Source organism: Chlorocebus sabaeus, chromosome 15 (assembly GCF_047675955.1).
Source record: "Chlorocebus sabaeus isolate Y175 chromosome 15, mChlSab1.0.hap1, whole genome shotgun sequence".
In the NCBI taxonomy this organism is placed as follows: domain Eukaryota; kingdom Metazoa; phylum Chordata; class Mammalia; order Primates; family Cercopithecidae; genus Chlorocebus; species Chlorocebus sabaeus.
Genome location: NC_132918.1, coordinates 79,062,569 through 79,083,424, shown reverse-complemented (window position 1 = coordinate 79,083,424; position 20,856 = coordinate 79,062,569). Strand labels below are relative to the sequence as shown.

Below are 20,856 nucleotides of genomic sequence, written 5' to 3'. Positions count from 1 at the left end.
CTCTAAGAAAACATATGAAAATAATGCACAAATTTTTTAAATTAGGTAATTTATTTAAAATGGATTTACCCTAAATGCCTGAGATGAAATCTCAGACATTTCATAATTTCTTCAACCAACAATTATTGAGCCTCTATTATGTGCCAGGCACTGTGCTAGGTGCTGGGTATAAAACAATGAGGAAAAACAGACTTGGTCTATAGACAGTTTATCTAAGGGCTTCAACAGTAAGAATCAATTCATTTTAAAAGTGCATTCATTTAAGAAAACATCTGTTGGGTAAGAAGTATTTATAAACCTAAATGCAAATTATTTTCCACTTAATCCAATTTAGTGTTGATCATTATTGCAGTAACTACTTTTCCGCATACCTGGTAATGCTTAGCAGCGATTTTCAATCCTTCATCATTATCCAGGTTCTGTTCTGCTGCAATTTGGCTAGCTAAGGCAGCACAATTGAACAACACACAGCTCTTTTCATATCCTAAGCTTGCAAGAGCTGTAAAAAATTAAGAGGGAAAAATTTATCAGATCATTTTTTCTAAAGAAAACAAATGTTTCAAAGAGAAATACTATGACCTCTGTCATCCCGCTAACTCTCACAAAAACAAGTTTCCAGACCTGTTTTCTTGCTGTCATATGCTCCCATATTTCAAGCTGCCCTTACAGGCATTTATTTCCACAACAATATTCCCATCACCCAAAACGCTAAAGAACAGTAAGTTATTCTTTCTCTCCTTCCCTTTACTTCCACATTTCTATTACAATCAAATTCAAATACAAAAGTCATTTTCATGTCATTTCTCTCAGTTTCTTAAATTTGAATAATTATTTCCATTTTTCCACCAACTCTCAAAATCATTGTCCCACCACAGTCAAACCAGTTCCTCATTACCACAAATCTAAGTCAATGCAATTACTCCTAGCTGGCCTTATGCTTTACTCCCTCAGGCAAATACATTTCTCAAAGAGCTAGCAGATTAGATGGGCTAAAACCCAACTCTGATAAAAAATCTACACACCTCACATCCACTTAGGATAGCTCCTATTAAAAAACAAACAGAAAATAAGCATTGATGAAGATACAGACAAACTGGAACCCTCATGTACTGTTGGAGGGAATGCAAACTGGCGGTTGGGTATGGTGGCTTACTCTTGTAATCCCAGCACTTTAGTAGGCTGAGGCAGGAGGATCTCTTGAAGTCAAGAGTTTGAGGTCAGCCTGAGCAACACAGCAAGACCCCATCTCTACAAAAAAAATATATTTTTAATCAGCCAGGTATGGTGGTACATGTCTGTAGTCCTAGCTACTCGGAGGCAAGAGGACCATTTGAGCCCAGGAGTTCAAGGCTGCAGTGAGCTATGATCATGCCACTATACTCCAGCCTGAGCGACAGAGCAAGACCCTGTCTCAAAATAAAAAATAGAAAAAGTGCAACTACTGTGGAAAACAATACGGCAGGTCCTCAAAATATTAAAAATAGAATTGCTATTTTATCCAGCAATTCCACTTTTGGGTATACACCCCCAAAAATAATGAAAGCAGAGTCTCAAAGAGATATATGTATGCCCATGTTCATAGCAGCATTATTCACAATAGCCAAACATGAAAGCAACTCAAGTGTCTGTGGACTGATGAATGTATAAACAAAATGTAGTATATACATACAATGGAATATTAGTGAGCCTTAAACAAGAAGGAAATCATATGCTATAACAGGGATGAATCTTGAGGACATTAAGCTAAGTGAAATAAGTCAGCCACAAAAAGACAAATATTGTATGATTCCACTTACATGAGTTCCCTAGAGTAATCAAATTCATAGAGACAGAAATCAGAATGATGGTTATCAGGGATGGTGGTAGGGGGAGACGGACTGTTGTTCAATGAGTACATTATTTCAGATTTGCAAGATGAAAAAGTTCTGGATGTATTTTACAACAATGTGAAAAACACCCAACACTAGTGAACTGTACACTTAAAAATGATTAAGATAACAAACTTCATGTTGTGAAACTTTTTTTAAATGCAGTCTATGATTCTACAGTTAAATTCAGAGACAGAAAGAATGGTAGTTGCCAAGTGTTGAGGGTGGAGGGAAGAATGGGACATTATAATTTTTTTTTCCTTTTGAGACAGGGTCTCACTCTGTCACCCAGGCTGGAGTGCACTAATGCAATCACACTCATTGCAGCCTCTACCTCTTGGGCTCAATCGATCCTCCTGCCTCAGCTTCCAGAGTAGCTAGGACTACAGGCACAGGCCACCACACCCAGCTAATTTCTGTATTTTTTGTAGAGACAGTGACTCACTATGTTGCCTAGGCTGGTCTTAAACTCCTTGGTTCAAGTAATCCTCCCAACTTGGCCTCCCAAAATGCTTGAATTACAGGCATGAGCCACCACCCCCAGTCTGTGAAGTTATCATTTACTGGGCAGAGTTTCAGTTTTGTAAGGTGAAAAAGAGTTCTCAAGACGATGTTTGCACAATAATGTAAATGTACATGTACACTGAATATGTACACTGAAGTGTACACTTAAAAGGGTTAAGGTGTATTATGTATATTGTATCACAACTGAAAAATAACTTTTAAAAAAGAATCTATAATACCTCCCTATTACTTACAGAATTCAATCACTTTGGAATTCAAGATCTTGCATAATGTGCAAGGCATTGACCACCAGGCAAAATAAGGCTCCTTACAAAAAACACTGAACAAACCATCTAGGAGAATCAGAACACTACATTTGTATGTTTGTACCACAGAGTAGTGCCATAAAGTAAAGCCCTCCTTGTTACAGTACTTTGGTGGCCTCCTATGTAATAATGGCCAGTTTTCAACTTGCTTCCAAACCATTCTAGTCTCCTCATTCTAAACTACAGCAGATATAAACATTAGCATTCCTTAAAGAGATTCAAAGATGGTACATCCATAAAAGAACAGGATTTTCTTAATTAATAAGAAAAAGTTCCTAAAAATTAAAAACTTGACTGTTAAATTTTTTTAAAAGTTTTAAGGATGGCAGAAGGAAAAAAAAATTTCAGGTTTTAAAATTAGTATCTAGGCAATCTCTCAGAAGTAGAACATAAAGTCAAGAAAATAAAAATTACAAAAATTATGAGTGAACAACTCAGAACAACCAACATCTAAAAAAGTATTCCAAAGAAAGAGAGACAAAAGAGACAATTATCAAAGAAATATAAGAAAACCTCCCAGAGCTGAAGGGAGATATAAATGTTCAAACTAAAAGGGCCAAAAAGAAATGCCCTACAAATGAATAAAATGAAATCCCATTAAGTCTTTTGAGATTTCTAAACATGAAAGACAAAGAGAAGACTGTAAAAATATTCCTAAGAGCAAAGAAACAGATCACTTACAAAACAACAAAACTCAGACTTTTCATCAGTAACACTAGATACTAAAAGGCAAGAGATTGGCTGGGTGCAGTGGCTCATGTCTGTAATCCCAGCACTTCGGGAGGCCGAGGTGGGCAGATCACCAAGTCAAGAGATCAAGACCATTCTGGCCAACATGGTGAAACCCCGTCTCTACTAAAAGTACAAAAATTGGCTGGATGTGGTGGTGCACGCCCGTAGTCCCAGCTACTGGGAAGGTTGACGCAGGAGAATCGCTTGAACCTCGGAGGCGGAGGTTGCAGTGCGCCGAGATCGCGCCACTGTACTCCAGCCTGGCGACAGAGCGAGACTTCCTATCAAAAAAAAAAAAAAAGGCGGCCGGGCGCGGTGGCTCAAGCCTGTAATCCCAGCACTTTGGGAGGCCGAGAGGGGCGGATCGTGAGGTCAGGAGATCCAGACCATCCGAGCTAACACGGTAAAACCCCGTCTCTACTAAAAAACACAAAAAACTAGCCAGGCGAGGTGGCGGGAGCCTGTAGTCCCAGCTAGTCGGGAGGCTGAGGCAGGAGAATGGCGGGAACCCGGGAGGCGGAGCTTGCAGTGAGCTGAGATCGGGCCACTGCACTCCAGCCTGGGCGACAGAGCGAGACTCCATCTCAAAAACAACAACAACAACAAAAAGGCAAGGGATCAATGCCTTCAAGTTCTGAATATAATTTTAATTAATTCAGTAAATATATACATTAGGCCAGTATGGCAGGCAAGAGCAAGGAACAAAATTAATTATCAGCCGGGCGCAGTGGCTCACACCTGTAATCCCAGCACTTTGGGAGGCCAAGGCAGGTGGAGCTGTTAAGGCCAGGAGTTCGAGATCAGCCTGGCCAACATGGTGAAACCCTGTATCTACTAAAAACACAAAAATCTGCCAGGCATGGTGGTGCGCGCCTATAATCCCAGCTACTCAGGAGGTTGAGACACGAGATTCACTTGAACCCAGAGGCGGAGGTTGCACCGAGCTGAGATCACGTGGCTGCACTCCCCCGGGGCAACAGAGCAAGACTGTTCTCAAAAAAAAAAAAAAAAAGAATGAAATATATTCCAAACAAGAAATAAAAGTAAACTGTTTATATATCAGATACGTATCTCAATCTATTACGCTGCCCATAAATATTATCATACCAGACTGTAGTCTATCATTTTATTTTGACAATTTCTCATTTATAAGAGCTTTTATGAGATTTTACATATAAGAGCTATTTTGATGTTGCAATTAACTCTTATCTTTTTTCCTTTATTTTCTTCTATCCATCTAAACTTAAACCAGGTTTTCAAAACAATATTTTCCTTTTTTCAAAGACGACTTTTTAAATATTTAACTGTATTCTTGTTTCTTACTTGCTCTCTTTTTCATTAAGTTTTTCTTTTATCTTTTGTTTTCTTTTGAGACAAGGTGTTGCTCTGTCACCCAGGTTGAAGAACAGTGACATAATCACGGCTTACTGCAGCCTCAACCTCCCAGGCTCAAGCGATCCTCTCACCTCAACTCCCCAAATAGCTAGGACTACAGGCACGCGCCACCATGTCTGGCTAATTTTTGTATTTTTTGTAGAGACAGAGTTTCATCTGTTTCCCAGGTTGGTCTTGAACTCCTGGGCTCAAGTAATCCGCCTGTCTCGGCCTCCCCAAGTACTGGGATTAGAAGCATGAGCCACCACTTCCAGCCTCTAAACTTTTCAAAATGAAAATAACTAAATTACAAATATAGTTTTCTAAAATTCAAATATTTTAAACTACAAAAAAATAATTAAAAATCACCCAAGATCTCATCTTCCAGAGTTAACCAGAATTTATTTTTTGGTATCTCACAAATAACTACATACACATTCACAAACATAACTTTTCACAAAGTGGATACTATACCACACTCGAGTTGCCTGGAATGCACAACTCAAGGGAGGAGGAACCACTCTAGGTTCTATATGAGCACCGTCCCAAGGAGCCCAACTCAGGGGACCCTAGAGTTGTACGATGCAACAACTCTGAACTAAGACAGGCCTTTTATTCAATATTCCATTGATATAGCTTTACATATCAACAAATATATATATGCATTTTTATTCTTAGTATTCCAAAACTATACAATATTTAAATGAATGAGTAGTCTTTTATTTAACCAAGACATTACTGAAGGACATTTAATTACCAATTTTTGCTACTAGAAATGCCTTGATGAACCACCTCCTGCTTTATGATCTAATTTTTTGCTTCCCAGTTCTGGATACTTGAGTTCATCACTCAAGTGTCTCCTAGGTCTCCTGCCATCTGCTCCTTATTCACAGCCTACTAAATTTCTTAAGTCATAACAACACTAAAAATCCTTTTCTTCACCTTGACTCCCTCTCAGAACGATGCTCCCTTTGTCCCCAAATCTTTACTGTAAATTTCCTGAAATGAGCAACCCACATTTACTGTTTCCATTCCCTCACCTCCCATTCACCCCTCAATCTGATGCTTCTTCAGGAAACTCCAAGCGAAACTTCTCTCTGCCAAATCCAAGGACTTCTCCAACCTTACATGACTGAGTTCTGCCACAATGACTCAGTCAAGGATGTTCCAACCTGGACCTGGGATGATCATCAGAATCACTTGGAGATATTTTATTTTTTTTTTTTAAGACGGAATCTCTCTCTGTTGCCCAGGCTGGAGTGCAATGGCACCATCTCGGCTCACTGCAACCTCTGCCTCCTAGGTTCAAGCGAGTCTCCTGCCTCAGCCTCCTGAGTAGCTGGGATCACAAGGTGTGCGCCACTACACCTGGCTGATTTTGTATTTTTAGTAGAGACAGGATTTCACCATGTTAGGCTAACCTCAAACTCCTGACCTTACGATCCACCTGCCTCCGCCTCCCAAAGTGTTGGGATTATAGGCGTGAGCCACCGCGCCCAGCCACCTGGAGATATTTTCAAACATAATAATTCCAGTGCCCTACTCCAAAATTTTCTCCTATCACATCTGGCATTCCGTATCTTCATCTTTTATCTTACATTTTCCCCAGGTAATACTAATATGCAGCCAGGTTTGGGAACCACTGGACCACATCAACTTTGAAACTCTTCTGGCATTCCTTCACATCTCTATTTTACCCTGGTTCCTGTAAGATCTGAAAGCTTTTTCTCAACCTCATTCCCAGAACCTCTTCTTCTATTTCCCCTGAATGTTATATTACTTAGCTCTGACTTTTATACTTTTCTCAGTCAATTATCTGCCAGAAGGAATAAATTTATTATCACCTAATAATTGTTCTCGAATGTGTATCTCTCTTCTGAGCTTTAAATCCTTTATTTCAGAATGCCAGAGAAATGTCTACCCAGAATAATACAGAAAAGTCAGACTCAACCTTTCTACTAAAAGGAACAAATATCCAATAGGTCAAACCAACTTATAAATCTCAGAGTCAAGCCTCAACTCCTACTCTTCCTTCTGACTGGTAGTCAGCAAATTCACTCAACTTCACCTCTGAAAGTCCGAAATCCCTCTCTTCTGTGACTCGCACATACTAGCTTGTCTAACCTAATCATCTCTCATCAGTCTCCTAACCGGTCTGTTTCTCCCTAGTCCCGGGAGTTAGGCTATCTAGATTCCTATCCCAGCTTCATTAAATCCTAACCATATGACTTCAGAAAATCATGTAATCTTTCTAAACCAGTTTGTTCAACTGGCAATAATAGCACTTTCCTCATTAAGCTATTAGAGAATTCAGAAAGATTATTTATAAAGTCCCTTCCAGAGTGCCTGGGTAAAATAAATGCCCAATAAACATTCACTATTATTATACAAGAGGGGAAAGTAAAAAGTCAGAAGCATAATATTTGCAACTCTTCACAATCTGCTTTCTAATATCATCACCCTCCATAATCCCCAATTCAACCTAAGGTTACAAGCCACAACAATAACTATCATTATATTAACATTATATATATCTACTATAAAATATAATTTCCATTTCCTCACCTATATATACACCATAACAATAATTAAATTATTATATACAATATCTACTATAAAATATATATTTCCATTTCCTCACCTATATGTAAGTATAAACCTTAAATAAGATATAGATATATAGCCAGGCACGGTGGCTCATGCCTATAATCCCAGCACTTTGGGAGGCCGAGGCAGGCAGATCACGAGGTCAGGAGATTGAGACCATCCTGGCTAACACGGTGAAACCCTGTCTCTACTAAAAATACAAAAAATTAGCCGGGCGTGGTGGCGGGCGCCTGTAGTACCACCTACTCGGGAGGCTGAGGCAGGAGAATGGCGCGAACCCGAGAGGCGGAGCTTGCAGTGAGCCGAGATCGTGCCACTGCACTCCAGCCTGGGCAACAAAGTGAGACTCAGCGTCAAACAAAAAAAAAAAGATATAGATATATGTATATATATGGTATGTACATACTATATAATACATATTATATATCTGTATCTTATAAGGTATACAGTATATATTATAGCATATCTTATATAATGTATATGTATGCTATAAAAGGAATATACTATATAAGGCATATTATACATAGTTATACACAATACATATGTGTATCTATACATAAATATCTATACATTATATATTAAATATATGTATATATAATAAACATATATGTGTATGAATATATACAGTATACATATATACTATACATACACATATGTATATATGCATATATGTATACAAATATATGCTGTATACGTATGTATAAGTATATATACACGTATGTGTATAATATATACATATATACATAATACATATATACATATAATACACATTACAGATACATATAATACATATATACAAATACATATATACATTGTATATACATATATAATATATATACATATTATATACATATATACATATAATACGTATATATCATATATGCATTACAATGTTATGTAATAATATAATTATTCATTGCAGTTAATACTTACTGAGCACTGTTCTTAGGACTTTACAAGTATTCACTCATTTAACCCACATAAGAATCCAATGAGATCGGCCAGGGGCTCATGCCTATAATCCCAGCACCTTGGGAGGCCGAGGTGGGTGGATCACTTGAGGTCGGGAGTTCAACACCAGCCTGGCCAACATGATGAAACCCTGTCTCTACTAAAAAAATTACCCAGGTGTGGTGGCGGGTGCTTGTAATCCCAGCTACTCAGGAGGCTGAGGCAGGAGAATAGGGGAATCACTTGAACCCAGTAGGCAGAGGTTGCAGTTAGCCGAGATTGTGCTACTGTACTCCAGCCTGGGCAACAAGAGCAAAACTGTCTCAAAAAAAAAAAAAAAAAAAAAAGAATCCAAAGAAATATATAGTATTATCTCCATTTCACAGATGAGAAAATTAAGGCACAGAGATGTTATCTTGCTGGAGCTGGTAGATCAAAAGTCCTCACCCTTCTGACCTATGGTTATAATTTTGTGTCTGTAATATTATTTTCTACAAATCCATCCTTCAAGGTCTAACTCAAACATTGTCTGCTTTCAAAAGGTCCAATTACTTTCTTCCTCATATATACTTCCGTGAGTTTGTTCATAGGCTGATATTACATATTACACTTTTAAATGATCAACTATCTTCCCAACAACTGAGTACATCGATTTTACTCATTTTTATAACTAGGACAGTGCCTGGCAAGGCATGGGCTCTCTACAAATATTTCAAAATTGCATTAAAAGTTGAAGTTAAAAAGAAAATGAGATGTAAAAAACTTTAGTATTTATAAAGAGTCATTAGGATAACAATTTTAAAAACTAAAAACAATGCAAAGTAGTTAGACCAATTTTCCTATCACTTTTATTAAAAATTACATACCCAGTTTTACAGAGCCTCCAAAAAGTGAACCTTTATCAAAAGCATCCTTCCAGGTAAATGTCAAGCAGATCTGGATAGAATGAAAGAAAATAGAAAATTATGTTACCTTCCTGAATCTCATTAAATATTAAGTCTCCTTTGAAGAAAAATCCACCGTGAAAAAAAGGACAAAAGCTCAATCTGTCTAAAATATTATCTCCTATAACCACCCAACTCCCTTTCCTTCTCCTTTTAAATTGAAATTTAAAAAAAGTAAAATACTGACACTAGGATATTTCAAATGGTCATTCTGCCTTGGTAATCATAAACACTATCTTATTCATCTTTATAAACACGATGACTTTAACGGAACAAAGTAAGTAGTAGACGCTTGTCAAATAAGCCAAGTGAAGCAAGGGAAATAAAGTAAGTACTACAGGTTTCCTAGAAGATGAAATTAAAAACTATTCCATGATGACAAAAATAGGAGAATGATTATTTTGGGGGATGGGTTAATATTTTATTTATCTAGGTGGTGGTTATACAGGCACACTCATTTTGTAAGATTCAAGCTATACCCATGATTTGTTCATTTTTCTGTATGCTACATGAAAATTAACTGTTTACTTTATCAAAAAACTCTCTCTCTGCTCCTAAAATACGCATTATCACATACAAAGATTAGAAAGGAGTAAACCTCATTTAAATTATTTATTATAATCTAATATAAAAATTTCTAAATTCTTGATTAGGGAAATTTTCAAATATACAGAAAAACTACAGAGAATAAAGAGAATGAACTCCAGTATATCCATCAGCAGCCTTAGTCTTTTGCCCTTCTTGGTTCATCTACCTCCCAACTTGTCCTGCCTCCAGTCACCTACAGCTTTTTCCCAGGAATATTTTAAAGGAAATCTCAACATATAATTATTTCACCTGTAAAAACTTTAGTACAAGAATGTGTAAAGTACTTTTCTTATAACTATTTTAAAATTTAAAAGTATCACTAATTTTAAAATCTTTATCCAATCTCCAAAATAAAACTGTAAGAAATTATCAGCATTTTCAACATCTAGCCTTTAAGAAGAAAATAAAGTTGACATTTGTGTAATTAACATTTAATCACAACAGCATTTGGTAACTTGTGCAAATAATTTTTAAAGCACATAAACTGAGACTAATAATTCCTAAATTCTACAGTTTCCTTCCTAATTCTGAAAAAGTCAAAGGGAAGGACACAGTAGATTAATCAGTCAATAAATCCTACTGACATAAAATGAAGTCCAAAAAAAAACAAACAAACCATTGTCCTACATGAGCCCCAGAAGTGACTGAAGAATGACATGAATGGAATTCCAGGAGATTCTTTCTTCAGAAGCACATATATTCACATCAGACAGACCTAAAAGCTCCTATTTTTATAACACAATCTCATAAAACTCTAAAGACAGTGAAGATATTGGCAGAAGGAAATGGGTGCCATTACCATATACTTTTAAGACAGAATTAATGACTTACCTGATTTTCAGAAAATGGGAATTTGGGTTCAATAGAACAAATCTGATCATAATATCTAAAAAACAGAGAATTAATAATTACCAGAGCCAAATATTACATACATTCATGTAATTACAACTGGTTTAAAATGATACAAAAATTATTCAAGCTTACTTCGAGCAGCTATTTTATATTAAACAAAGTATTTTAATACATAAACCAGAAGCTAAAAAAATGTATGCAGTGAAAAACTATGAACAAAAACTCATACCCACCACCACAGAAAAATATTTATCAACTGTTATTGGCTGAAAGCAAACTAACATCTGCTCCAAAAACCAAAATATTTCTTAAAAATACTATTTCTTACTAAAACAACTATGTTTATATCCATTAGATAAATTAGCATCTCTGGTAAACTGCCAATTAAAAGCAGGCTTACCAACTTTCAAATGTTTTGGGTAAGCCCACCACTATCTATCTCTAGCACTGCCACACAGCACATCAAAGCTACCACAGTCTTTCAGCTAGAAATCCAAAAGTTACCTAGACAATCTCTCCATTTCCTTTCTCTTTCTTTCCAACCTGTTTTCTGCATAGCAGCCAGAATGATCACAAAATATAAAGCAGTCTTCCCCCTATCAGGGTGAGCTTTCAGTCAGCAAGTCTGGCAGGGAAAGGAGTAGAAAAGGGTCAGGCCAAGCTTTCTAACTGGCCTCTAATCTTTCCTCCTTTCCTTTTTCCTTAAACTTCCCCCACCCCTTCATCAGGGGTATTTTTGTAATGATTATTTCTGGGGGCAAATTTTCAACAGGAGTGGGCAACATATCTGAGACCAAGTTTTTGGCTGGCATGGCTAGGAGTTTGGTTATAAACAGGAAAAACTATGAAGTTAAGTAAATACATTGAAAATAATGGAAGCCAAGTTTCTCAAGGTCAGAGATACAAATACCTGAAAGGGCCAGGCAAGCGGATCATGCCTGTAATCGTAGTACTTTGGGAGGTTAAGGCGGGTGGATCACTTGAGCCTACAGTTCGAGACCAGCCTGGCCAACATGGCAAAACCCTGTCTCTACTAAAAATACAAACATTAGCCAGGCGTGGTGGCGCACACCTGTGGTCCCAGCTACTCATAAGGCTGAGGTGGGAGGATCACTTGAGCCCTGGAGGTCATGGCTGCAGTGGGCCAAGATGGCGCCACCGTACTCCAAGCTGGGCAAGACCCTTTCTCAAAAAAAAAAAAAAAAAAATCCACAAATATGAGAAGGCAGAAGGTTAGAGTAACTCCACAGTATTAAACTGGAAGTAGAGATATCAATGTGAACTTTGTTTGTTTACTGACAGGGTATCATTCTGTCACCCAGGCTGCAGTACAGTAGCGCAATCACAGCGCATGGTAACCTTGAACTCCCAGGCTCAAGCAATCTGCCCACTTCAGCCCCTGAGTTGCCAGGACTACGGGTGCATGTCACCACACCCACCTAGTTTTTTAACTCTTTTTTTTAAAGGTAGCAGAGAGAAATAAAAACAAGTATAAAAGTGTAACTATGTATTTCCTAAATGTATATGCTAAAACATGTATAAGCAGTATAAACATGTATAAGCAGTAACACTTTATAGTAGCAATAAGCACACCTACTGCCCAGATAATCTTTTGCATTAAAAGGAGCCAAGTGCTCCTTAGAGAAACTGCTGAATCCAGGGCTGAGACTGAAAAAATTCAATATTCAAGCCTAAAACATCTTGCTATGCCAGAAAGTTAAGGAAGTGCTCAAAAAATGATGAGGACATGTCAAAAGGGCACAGGAGGTAGCTTTAAGGGGCTACCAATGGCCAAGCATAGAACCAATCTAACTAATATAAGTAACAGTAAAATATAATCCATTGAGGAAAATAAGAACATCACTCTGAAGTAAATAAACAGGTGAATAGGGAAAACTCTATCCTACAGTACCATAATCTAGAGGAAATTAGAAAAATTACCATTTGGTACCTTTCAGAGTATAATATCTAATTCTGGCACGGTTCATCAATAAAGGCTAAAACAATGAAAAGTGTGTAATGAAAAAGGGTATTACATAGTCTCAAAGTATCTCCCCACAAAATATTTACTAATTAGTACAACATACTTATTAACTGTAAGGTCAAGAAACCTGGCAAACACCATCTTAACCAAGTGATAAAAATAAACATTACCACTACAGAACAAATTCACATCATATTTTTCCTGATAAGCACTAGAAAGAATACAGCATCACTTCGCTGGCACTCCTATGCAAAAATGCAGAAATCACAAGAAAATGAGACAAGCCCTTACTGAGGAAAATTCTAAAAAGTAACTAGCCTGTCCTCTTCAAAAATGTCAAGGTCATCAAAGACAAGAGAAAACTAAAGAACTGGTCCAGACTGAAGGAGATTAAAGAGACATAATAATTAAATGCACTGCATGATTCTAGATTAGATCCTGAACCTGTAAATAATATTGGGAAAATCAGCAATACTTGAATGAATTCTATGGATTATATGGTAATAATGAATCAATGCCAACTTCCTGACTTTGAAAGTTGTACTATGGTTATATAGGAGAATATCTTTGTACTCAGGAAATAAACTCTAAAGTATTAAGTACTGAAACCCTTTGGTGGATTCCCATAATACTTAAAATTACATCCAAAAATGTTGAAGATCTTACAGGATCTGGCTATCATCCAACTCTCCAGCCTCATCTCAGGATATTCACTACACATTCTAGTCACTAAATTACATGCTCTGCTTGCTCAGGGCCTTCATTCTTTTTATCACCATTTCTCACTTCTGTCTAGGCTGACACTGTTATCAAAGAAAGTTCCTCATTCATTCATTCAACAAATATATACCAAGAGCTCACTATGCACCAAACACAGTTTTAGGACATTAAGAATTCAGCAGTAAACATCTAAAAATCTGTGCTCTTGTGAAGCTTTTAGAGGGGAAGACAAACAAGCAAAAATATTATATAGAAGACAGTGGTAAGTGCCACTGAGAATAAAGAGATAAAGGAATAAAGTGAATATATGGGGAGAGGTAAGAAGGTTGTCGTTTTAAATAACATGGTCATTTGACTACATGAAAAAAAAGCTTTAACTTTAAAACAGCATGACTATAAAAGGCGTGAAAAAGGTGATAAGGTGAGCCAAGCAGATATCTGAGGATTTCCAATCTAGGGAAAATCAAGTGCCAATACCCTGGGATAAGAGGGTACTTGAGAATGTATCTGGCATGGCAAGGAGACCAATATGGCCATAGAGTAAGCAAGGGAGAAAAGTGATGAAGTCAAAGAAGTAATGATGCCTTGAGTGCAACTGTAAGACTTCTGAGTTTTACTATATAGTGTGAGAGGGTGAACCACCAAAAGGTTTGGACAAAACAGTAACATGACTTATTTTCATAGAGTCACCATGACTATTGTGTAGAAAACTGACTGTAGGTGTGCAAGGGCAGAAGTAGAGATCAGTTAGGAAGCTACTGTAGTAATCCAGTCAAGAGACAACGCTAGCACGGATCAATGTAGTCCATGGTGGCAGCAGAAGTGATAAAGTCAATCTAGGCCAGGCGCTGTGGCTCATGCCTATAATCCCAACACTTTGGGAGGCTGAGGTAGGAGAATCACCTGAGCCTAGGAGGTCGAGACCACCCTGGGCAACATACTAAGACCTCATCTCTATACATACACACACAAAAAATTAGCCAGGTGAGGTGGTGGGCCTACAGTCCCCAGGGAACTATGCAGGGGGATAAGGTGGGAGGATCACTTGAGCCCAGGAGGTCAAGGCTGGAGTGAGCTGTGATTCCACCACTGTACTCCAGGATGGGCCATGGAGTGAAATCTTGTCTCAAAAAAAAAAAGTCAATATAACCCCTTTTTAAAATTAGTTCCCCCTCCATTTATAATTTCTCAGGTACCTGAACATTTTCTTCATATGATTTAACACAATTTGTGATATATTAATTGTGGGATCATGTTTACTGCCTTTTCTCTCGAAGGATTCTAAATTCCATGAAAGCAAAGACTGGATCTATTTGCTGTTTTGTTGCTAGCCCCAAGCAAATGAATCGGTAAAATGCAAAGTTTTCTTCTATCTCTGAAAAGTAAAACCTAAAATTCTGGTTTGTGAAGGAACAGGAGCCATCAAAGAACAAGCCCATAAGGAAGGAATAGCAAGCGCTAAATGCCTGAGGCAACCATGCCTAAAGGTGTGCTTGGCACAGCAAGGAGGCCAATATGACCATAGAGCCAGGACTGGCAAACTTTTTTCTAAACAGTGATATTCTAGACTCTGCTGGGAAAAGGCCTAAATCAAGCATGTAATAATTATGTAAGTAGTTATATAACAAGAGAAAAACCCCTGCCCTCTACCTTTTTTGCCTAGGTTGGGCCATCCCAAAATTGTGGTACACAGCCGCCCAGGTGCCATCCTGGAGACATTCTCCAAAGAAACATTACCTGTCTGATGGAGAGGAGCCATGGGGAGATGGGAGGAGTGACCGACATGGTCAGTTTTACTCTGCCCCAATGAGACCAAAACTCTCAAGGAGGGCCTACCATGGGCACCTGCCCCAGCTGGTTGGAGGTGAGATAATTTGCTGAGTCACCAATTTCCAGACTGAGATTCTACCATTTAGTGCCAAGCCATTGCCAAGCAGAATACCCAATGTGTAGGCAGCACCAGAGTAAGTCTGGGCAGCAATAAAGCATGGCCACTGGCCAGGGGGACAGGAGCTAGAAGCAAAGGGGAGAATGGAACAGAGGCAAACAGCTAAGCTAGTTCTCCAACAGTCACCATGCTAACCCCCTGGAGCAGTGCCCATACGCCATACAAAAACAGGCAGCTGAGCAGGCCTTATTTTGCTGACCCTTGCTATAAAGTGAACAAGGAAGGCAGTAGTAGGAAATGAGGTTACTTGCTCTGCAAATGGGTGGGGAAAGAAAGAATGGCTAAACTGAATGCACTAAAATTTTTATACCTATTCTCTTCACCCCAAAGTTTTTGAAGCCAACTAACAAAAACTGAGCTGTATGGGAGGAACAGTGCATTTATATCCTATATCTGAATGATTCGAAGCTATGTGATGAAATCCTCAAAGTAAAATGGCTATGTTAGGACAGATTTAGAAGTTGAAATAAAAGTACAACAGGAGGGCAGTCACTGGAAATCAACAATGTCTGATCGGTATGGAGAAAACGCCAACAAAATGAGAGAGATCAATGAATCTTTACAAAAGAAAGTAGCCATTGCTAACTGCAGTTACCACAAGCAAAATGCTGTTCCAGGAGACCCAACTACCATAAGCTACTCCTTCAATATAATTCCACAAGGTATTACCCTCACAGTTCAGCCTAGATCTCAAGTACCAAAGTTCTCTAGGTAGGGAACCCACAGAAACAAAAGAATCTACCACACCCTTCTCTTTAACATTTAAGTACACTTTACTACAGCAGCAGATTCTAGCCTAGAATGTATTTCTAACAAAGTAGACCTAGGCTGCAAGTTTTGTACAAGTAGGCACAGGGAAAGCCAGTATGCTAAGCCGTGGAGTTGGTAAAAACTAACACACTGTGGAAAATAATGCTGCAAAAAAATTGGTGTCTTTATAGATTCTATTTTAGAAATAAGCAAATTTTTTAACCAAAACTATAAAATCCCAAATATATTTAAAATGTATGATGTCACAGTCTTTCAAGTCAGATAGCCCTGAGTTTGGATCCCAACTCTTAGCTAAGTGATCATGAAAAAATTACTCAATCTCTCTGAACCTTTCCTAAAGAGTAATAATACCTCCTTTAAGGGTGAGGAATAAATGGTACTGTATACTGTATATCAAATCCTTAAAATAGAGCCTGGACACACAGTAGTACACGTATGACAAATGGTATAGATAATCATTTTGCAACTATGTAGAAGTGCTTATATATGTTCTCCAGTATTTTATAAAACTTAACCACTTTGGCACAAATATATAATAACTCAACTTAAAAATCTCATGGGGAAAAAGAAACTAGGAAATAAATACATTTCTCTGAAAATACTACAAATAGGTACAGGACAAATTCCCATTAGAAATTCTAGTTTAAAAAAAAAAAAAAATTGGCCAGGTATGGTGGCTCACACCTGTAATCCCAGCACTTGGGAGGCCAAGACAGGAGGATCGCTTGAGTTCAGGAGTTCAAGATCAGCCTGGGCAACATAGCAAGACCTCCTCTCTACTAAAAATTTAATAATTAGCCAAGTGTGGTGGTATGTACCTACTTGGGAGGCTGAAGTAGGATTGCTTGAGCCCAGGAGATCAAGGTTGCAGTAGGCTATTGTGGCGCCACTGTACTCCAGCCTGGGCAACTGAGCAACTGAGCAACTCATGAGCAAGATCCTGTCTTAAAAAAACAAAAATGCTAAAATTTTTAAATAAAGATTAAATTATACATTTAATTTTGAAAAAGCAAAAAAAAAATTTTTTTTTTTTTGAGACAGCGTCTCACTCTGTCGCCCAGGCTAGAGTTCAGAGGTGCAATCTCAGCTCACTGCAACCTCCACCTCCTGGGTTCAAGCAATTCTCTGCCTCAGACTCCCAAGCAGCTGGGATTACAGGCACTCGCACCATGCCCAGCTAATTTTTTGTATTTTTAGTAAAGACAGGGTTTCACCATTTTGGCCAGGCTGGTCTTGAACTCCTGACCTCGTGATCCACCCGCCTCAGCCTCCCAAAGTGCTGGGATTACAGGCATGAGCCACTGCACCCAGCCGGAAAAAAAATTTTTAATTTAAGGGGAAGGTATGGGATCAAGAACAACCAATTCATGTGGCCAAAATAATACAGCAATGCTAACTGACACAACCTTATTCAGCTCCAATCTGTATTTAGGGATGTGCAACTCCAGACCACCAACTAGAGGAAGAAACAAGGGAATCAGAAGAGCTGGGCCAGAGATATTGGCTGCAGTTCATAGATTCTTTGTGAACTTTATTTTCACACTTCTTTCCTCACCCAATTTAACACATGAAAAATCATTAATCAAGCACTACTGCAGCAGAGAGTATGGCAAAAAGTAACTAGCTGGGGAATCAAGAGGTCAGGATCTTAGTCCAGTTCTGCCATAAAGATAGCTGTGGGCTTAAACATTCTGTGTAAAGCACCTCAGAAGATTCTTCTTACAGATACACAGAATGATAATAGTCCTGATAAGCTATTTACTAAACACCAGAAAAGTCAAAACACATAAAAACAATCAGATTTTAAATCTTTCCTCATGTTTATTCATCTTTGTGGAATAAAATTACTGAGCCAAAAAGGTCTGCCAATTACAGATATTCCTTGAGACCAGGGACCAAGTATATCTTTATATCCTCCACATTGTCTCCTGTAGTATGGTTCACACAGACTCTCCATTAGTAACTGGTTAACAAATTGTAGCAATGTCATTGTGCTAATATTATCTCAATATTGAGACAGCCAGGTGGGAGGGTGTCCCTGGAGAAACTCCAACCAGCCTATTCACTAAGGTGGAGCCTGGAGAAGTTCTACAGGGAGGAGCCTGGCCCCGCCTCTTCCTGTGTGGAACCTGAGATTCAAACTGCAGGCGGAATGTGCTCTAGCTGGGACTCTAGCCTTGCGAGAGTTCCTGTTTCCCCCCTTCTTCCTTTTCACCCAATAAAACCCTGCTTTACTCACCCTTCAAACCGTCTGCAAGCCTAAATTTTCATGGCCGTGGGACAAGGAAACGTTCTGCAAACAATATGTTCACCACCAAATCAACAATCAGAATCCAAACAACAGTTGTGAAGTAAAACAGAACATTTTCTTTCCTGATCTATAAAACACGACTGTGTAGAAAATATTTCAGAAATTAAGAGTATTCCATCAACTTCATTTTGCAAATGAAAAAGATAGTAGGACGCAACCAATACAGACTGAGAAAAAAATACACAGTCCTAAAATATATTAGAAAAACCAGAAAGATGGAAAACTAACCAATCAATACAAAAAGACAGAAAAAGGGAACAAAGAACATTTTTTTAAAAAAATGAATGATAAGGGCAGAAAACCAACCAAAAAGCCTTGGCTTTAAACAAAGAAAAGGTGGCTGCAAACCTTTGGCAAATCTGAGGGAGGAAAATCGCACGTAACACATGCACATTAGGAATAAGAAAAAAAATCTTAACTACAGATTATGAGATGACAACATTTTGGGGGAACTTCCAAGTGACAAAAGACAGCATAAACACAGTTAAGAGACAAGAAAAATATTGGAAGATTTTTGCAACATACATAATGAAAAAAGTATAAATATCCAGAAAATGTTACAACTCCTACAAATTAGTCAGGAAAAAACAACTCAATAGAAAATGGGCAAAAGAAAAGAACAAGCAATCACAGAAAAAGAAACAAAGTGGCCAGTAAACATAAACTGTTCAACCTCAGTAAAATAAGAGGAATGCAAACTAAAGATATTACCTCTCACCCATCAGTTTAGCAAAAAGCAATAAATTAAATTATTAATCAGTGAGTATTAGCAACGATACGGAGGAATAAAATACTCCCATATACCTGCTGATGAGAATGTAAATTGTTACAAGCACTGTGGAGAGCTGAAAATGCAAACACCTTCCTCTTACAGTTAAACAAATCTGAATAAACACCCTTCTTTGCTTCCCACCAAAACCCACTAAAACAAGAATTTAAAAATGTAAAAGATGTACATGAACATGGACAAAAAGAATGGGAAAGGGCACACAGGATATAAGAGGTTTCAACAAAATTTATTGAAAGGTGAAAAGTGAATAAAAAACAGAAAGCCAAAATCTAACTGGCTAAGAGGGAAGGGAGCCAAAGTAGAAGACAAATCATGCCAGAGAAGCCAGAAAAGGATCTGAATTAAGAAACATGAGGTACCTCTGAATATAGTTCAATGTGAGGGTGGAACGAGGTGTAGTCAAAAATCCTTCAAAGAAAACCTCGGGCTCCCAGATCCTCTCTGCTCTGAGGGTAGGTTCACTCTTAGAAAAATGTCAAGAGATTGGCCCGGCGCGGTGGCTCAGGCCTATAACCCCAGCACTTTGGGAGGCCGAGGCAGGTGGACTACCTGAGGTCAGGAGTTCAAGACCAGCCTGAGCAACATGGAGAAACCCGTCTCTACTAAAAATACAAAATCAGCCGGGCAGAGTGGCGCATGCCTATAAATCCCAGCTACTCGGGAGGCTGAGACAGGACAATTGCTTGAACCTGGGAGGCAGAGGCCGCAGTGAGCCAAGATCGTGCCATTGCACTCCAACCTGGGCAACAAGAGCGAAACTCTGCCTCAAAAAAAAAAAAAAAAAGTCAGAGATATCAAATACAACTAAGGTGGAGATCAAGCACTGTTAAGTGGGGTAGGGAGTGCTAACTGACTACATCATTATCAGTCTATCCTATTCCTTATTAACAAAACCATGTATCTTTAGCTGAGTATACAGCTGTTTATAATGAAAATTCCTTTTCCCAGCATCCTATGAGAAGTGGACACACATGATGGCTGGTAACATATAGGCAGGGTGTTGTGGAACGGTTGCCAGGAAACACCCTAAAGGGCGAGCCCTGTACCTGGAACTTGGATGATTGCAACCTGGACCTGAGAACAATATTCTAGGTTTTAAACTGCAAAAAGCTGAAAGGAATCTGAGCCCCAATTAACTTTGCAGAACCACTATACCAGCCCTGGGCTACCAGAACTACCTACCTGCCAACTTTTTACAAAAGAATAAAATATTAACTCAGATAATTTGGGATCTGCCACACAGAAATGAACCTAACCCTAACGCAGGTGTCATACTAAAAATAGATGTACCTGACAGACTGCATATATGATTGTTAAGATCTCCAACCTCCATTCCCCAGGATAAAATTTAGAAAGTTGATAAGCAGACTTTTTCATGGAAGGAGACTAGAAGCTTTCTCTCTAAAGAAATTGATCACCACAAAAGAAATTACACAATGCTGGTAACTGGTATATCTGGAGCTTCAAATAAAATACAAAATAAAAAATAAAAAACCAGCAAGGCTCCCATTTGATCACCCTAGGTCACCATTTACCAAGGTCTAATCAATTTTTAGTAACAGCCACTTTATAAAGGAAGAAGTATC

The 20,856-nt window shown here is 38.3% G+C and overlaps 1 protein-coding gene across 1 annotated transcript in view; it reads right to left on the bottom strand.

Annotated features, from left to right (window-relative positions):
- Positions 1–20,856, bottom strand: part of PDCD6IP (programmed cell death 6 interacting protein) — a 71,468-nt gene that overhangs the window by 47,533 nt on the left and 3,079 nt on the right. Inside the window, exons 2-4 of the mRNA XM_008009430.3 lie at positions 10,726–10,780; positions 9,229–9,298; positions 372–499 (exon numbers count right to left, since the gene is read on the bottom strand). Of these exons, the coding sequence (XP_008007621.1) occupies positions 372–499; positions 9,229–9,298; positions 10,726–10,780 (253 nt within the window). The remainder of the gene's footprint in view (positions 1–371; positions 500–9,228; positions 9,299–10,725; positions 10,781–20,856) is intronic.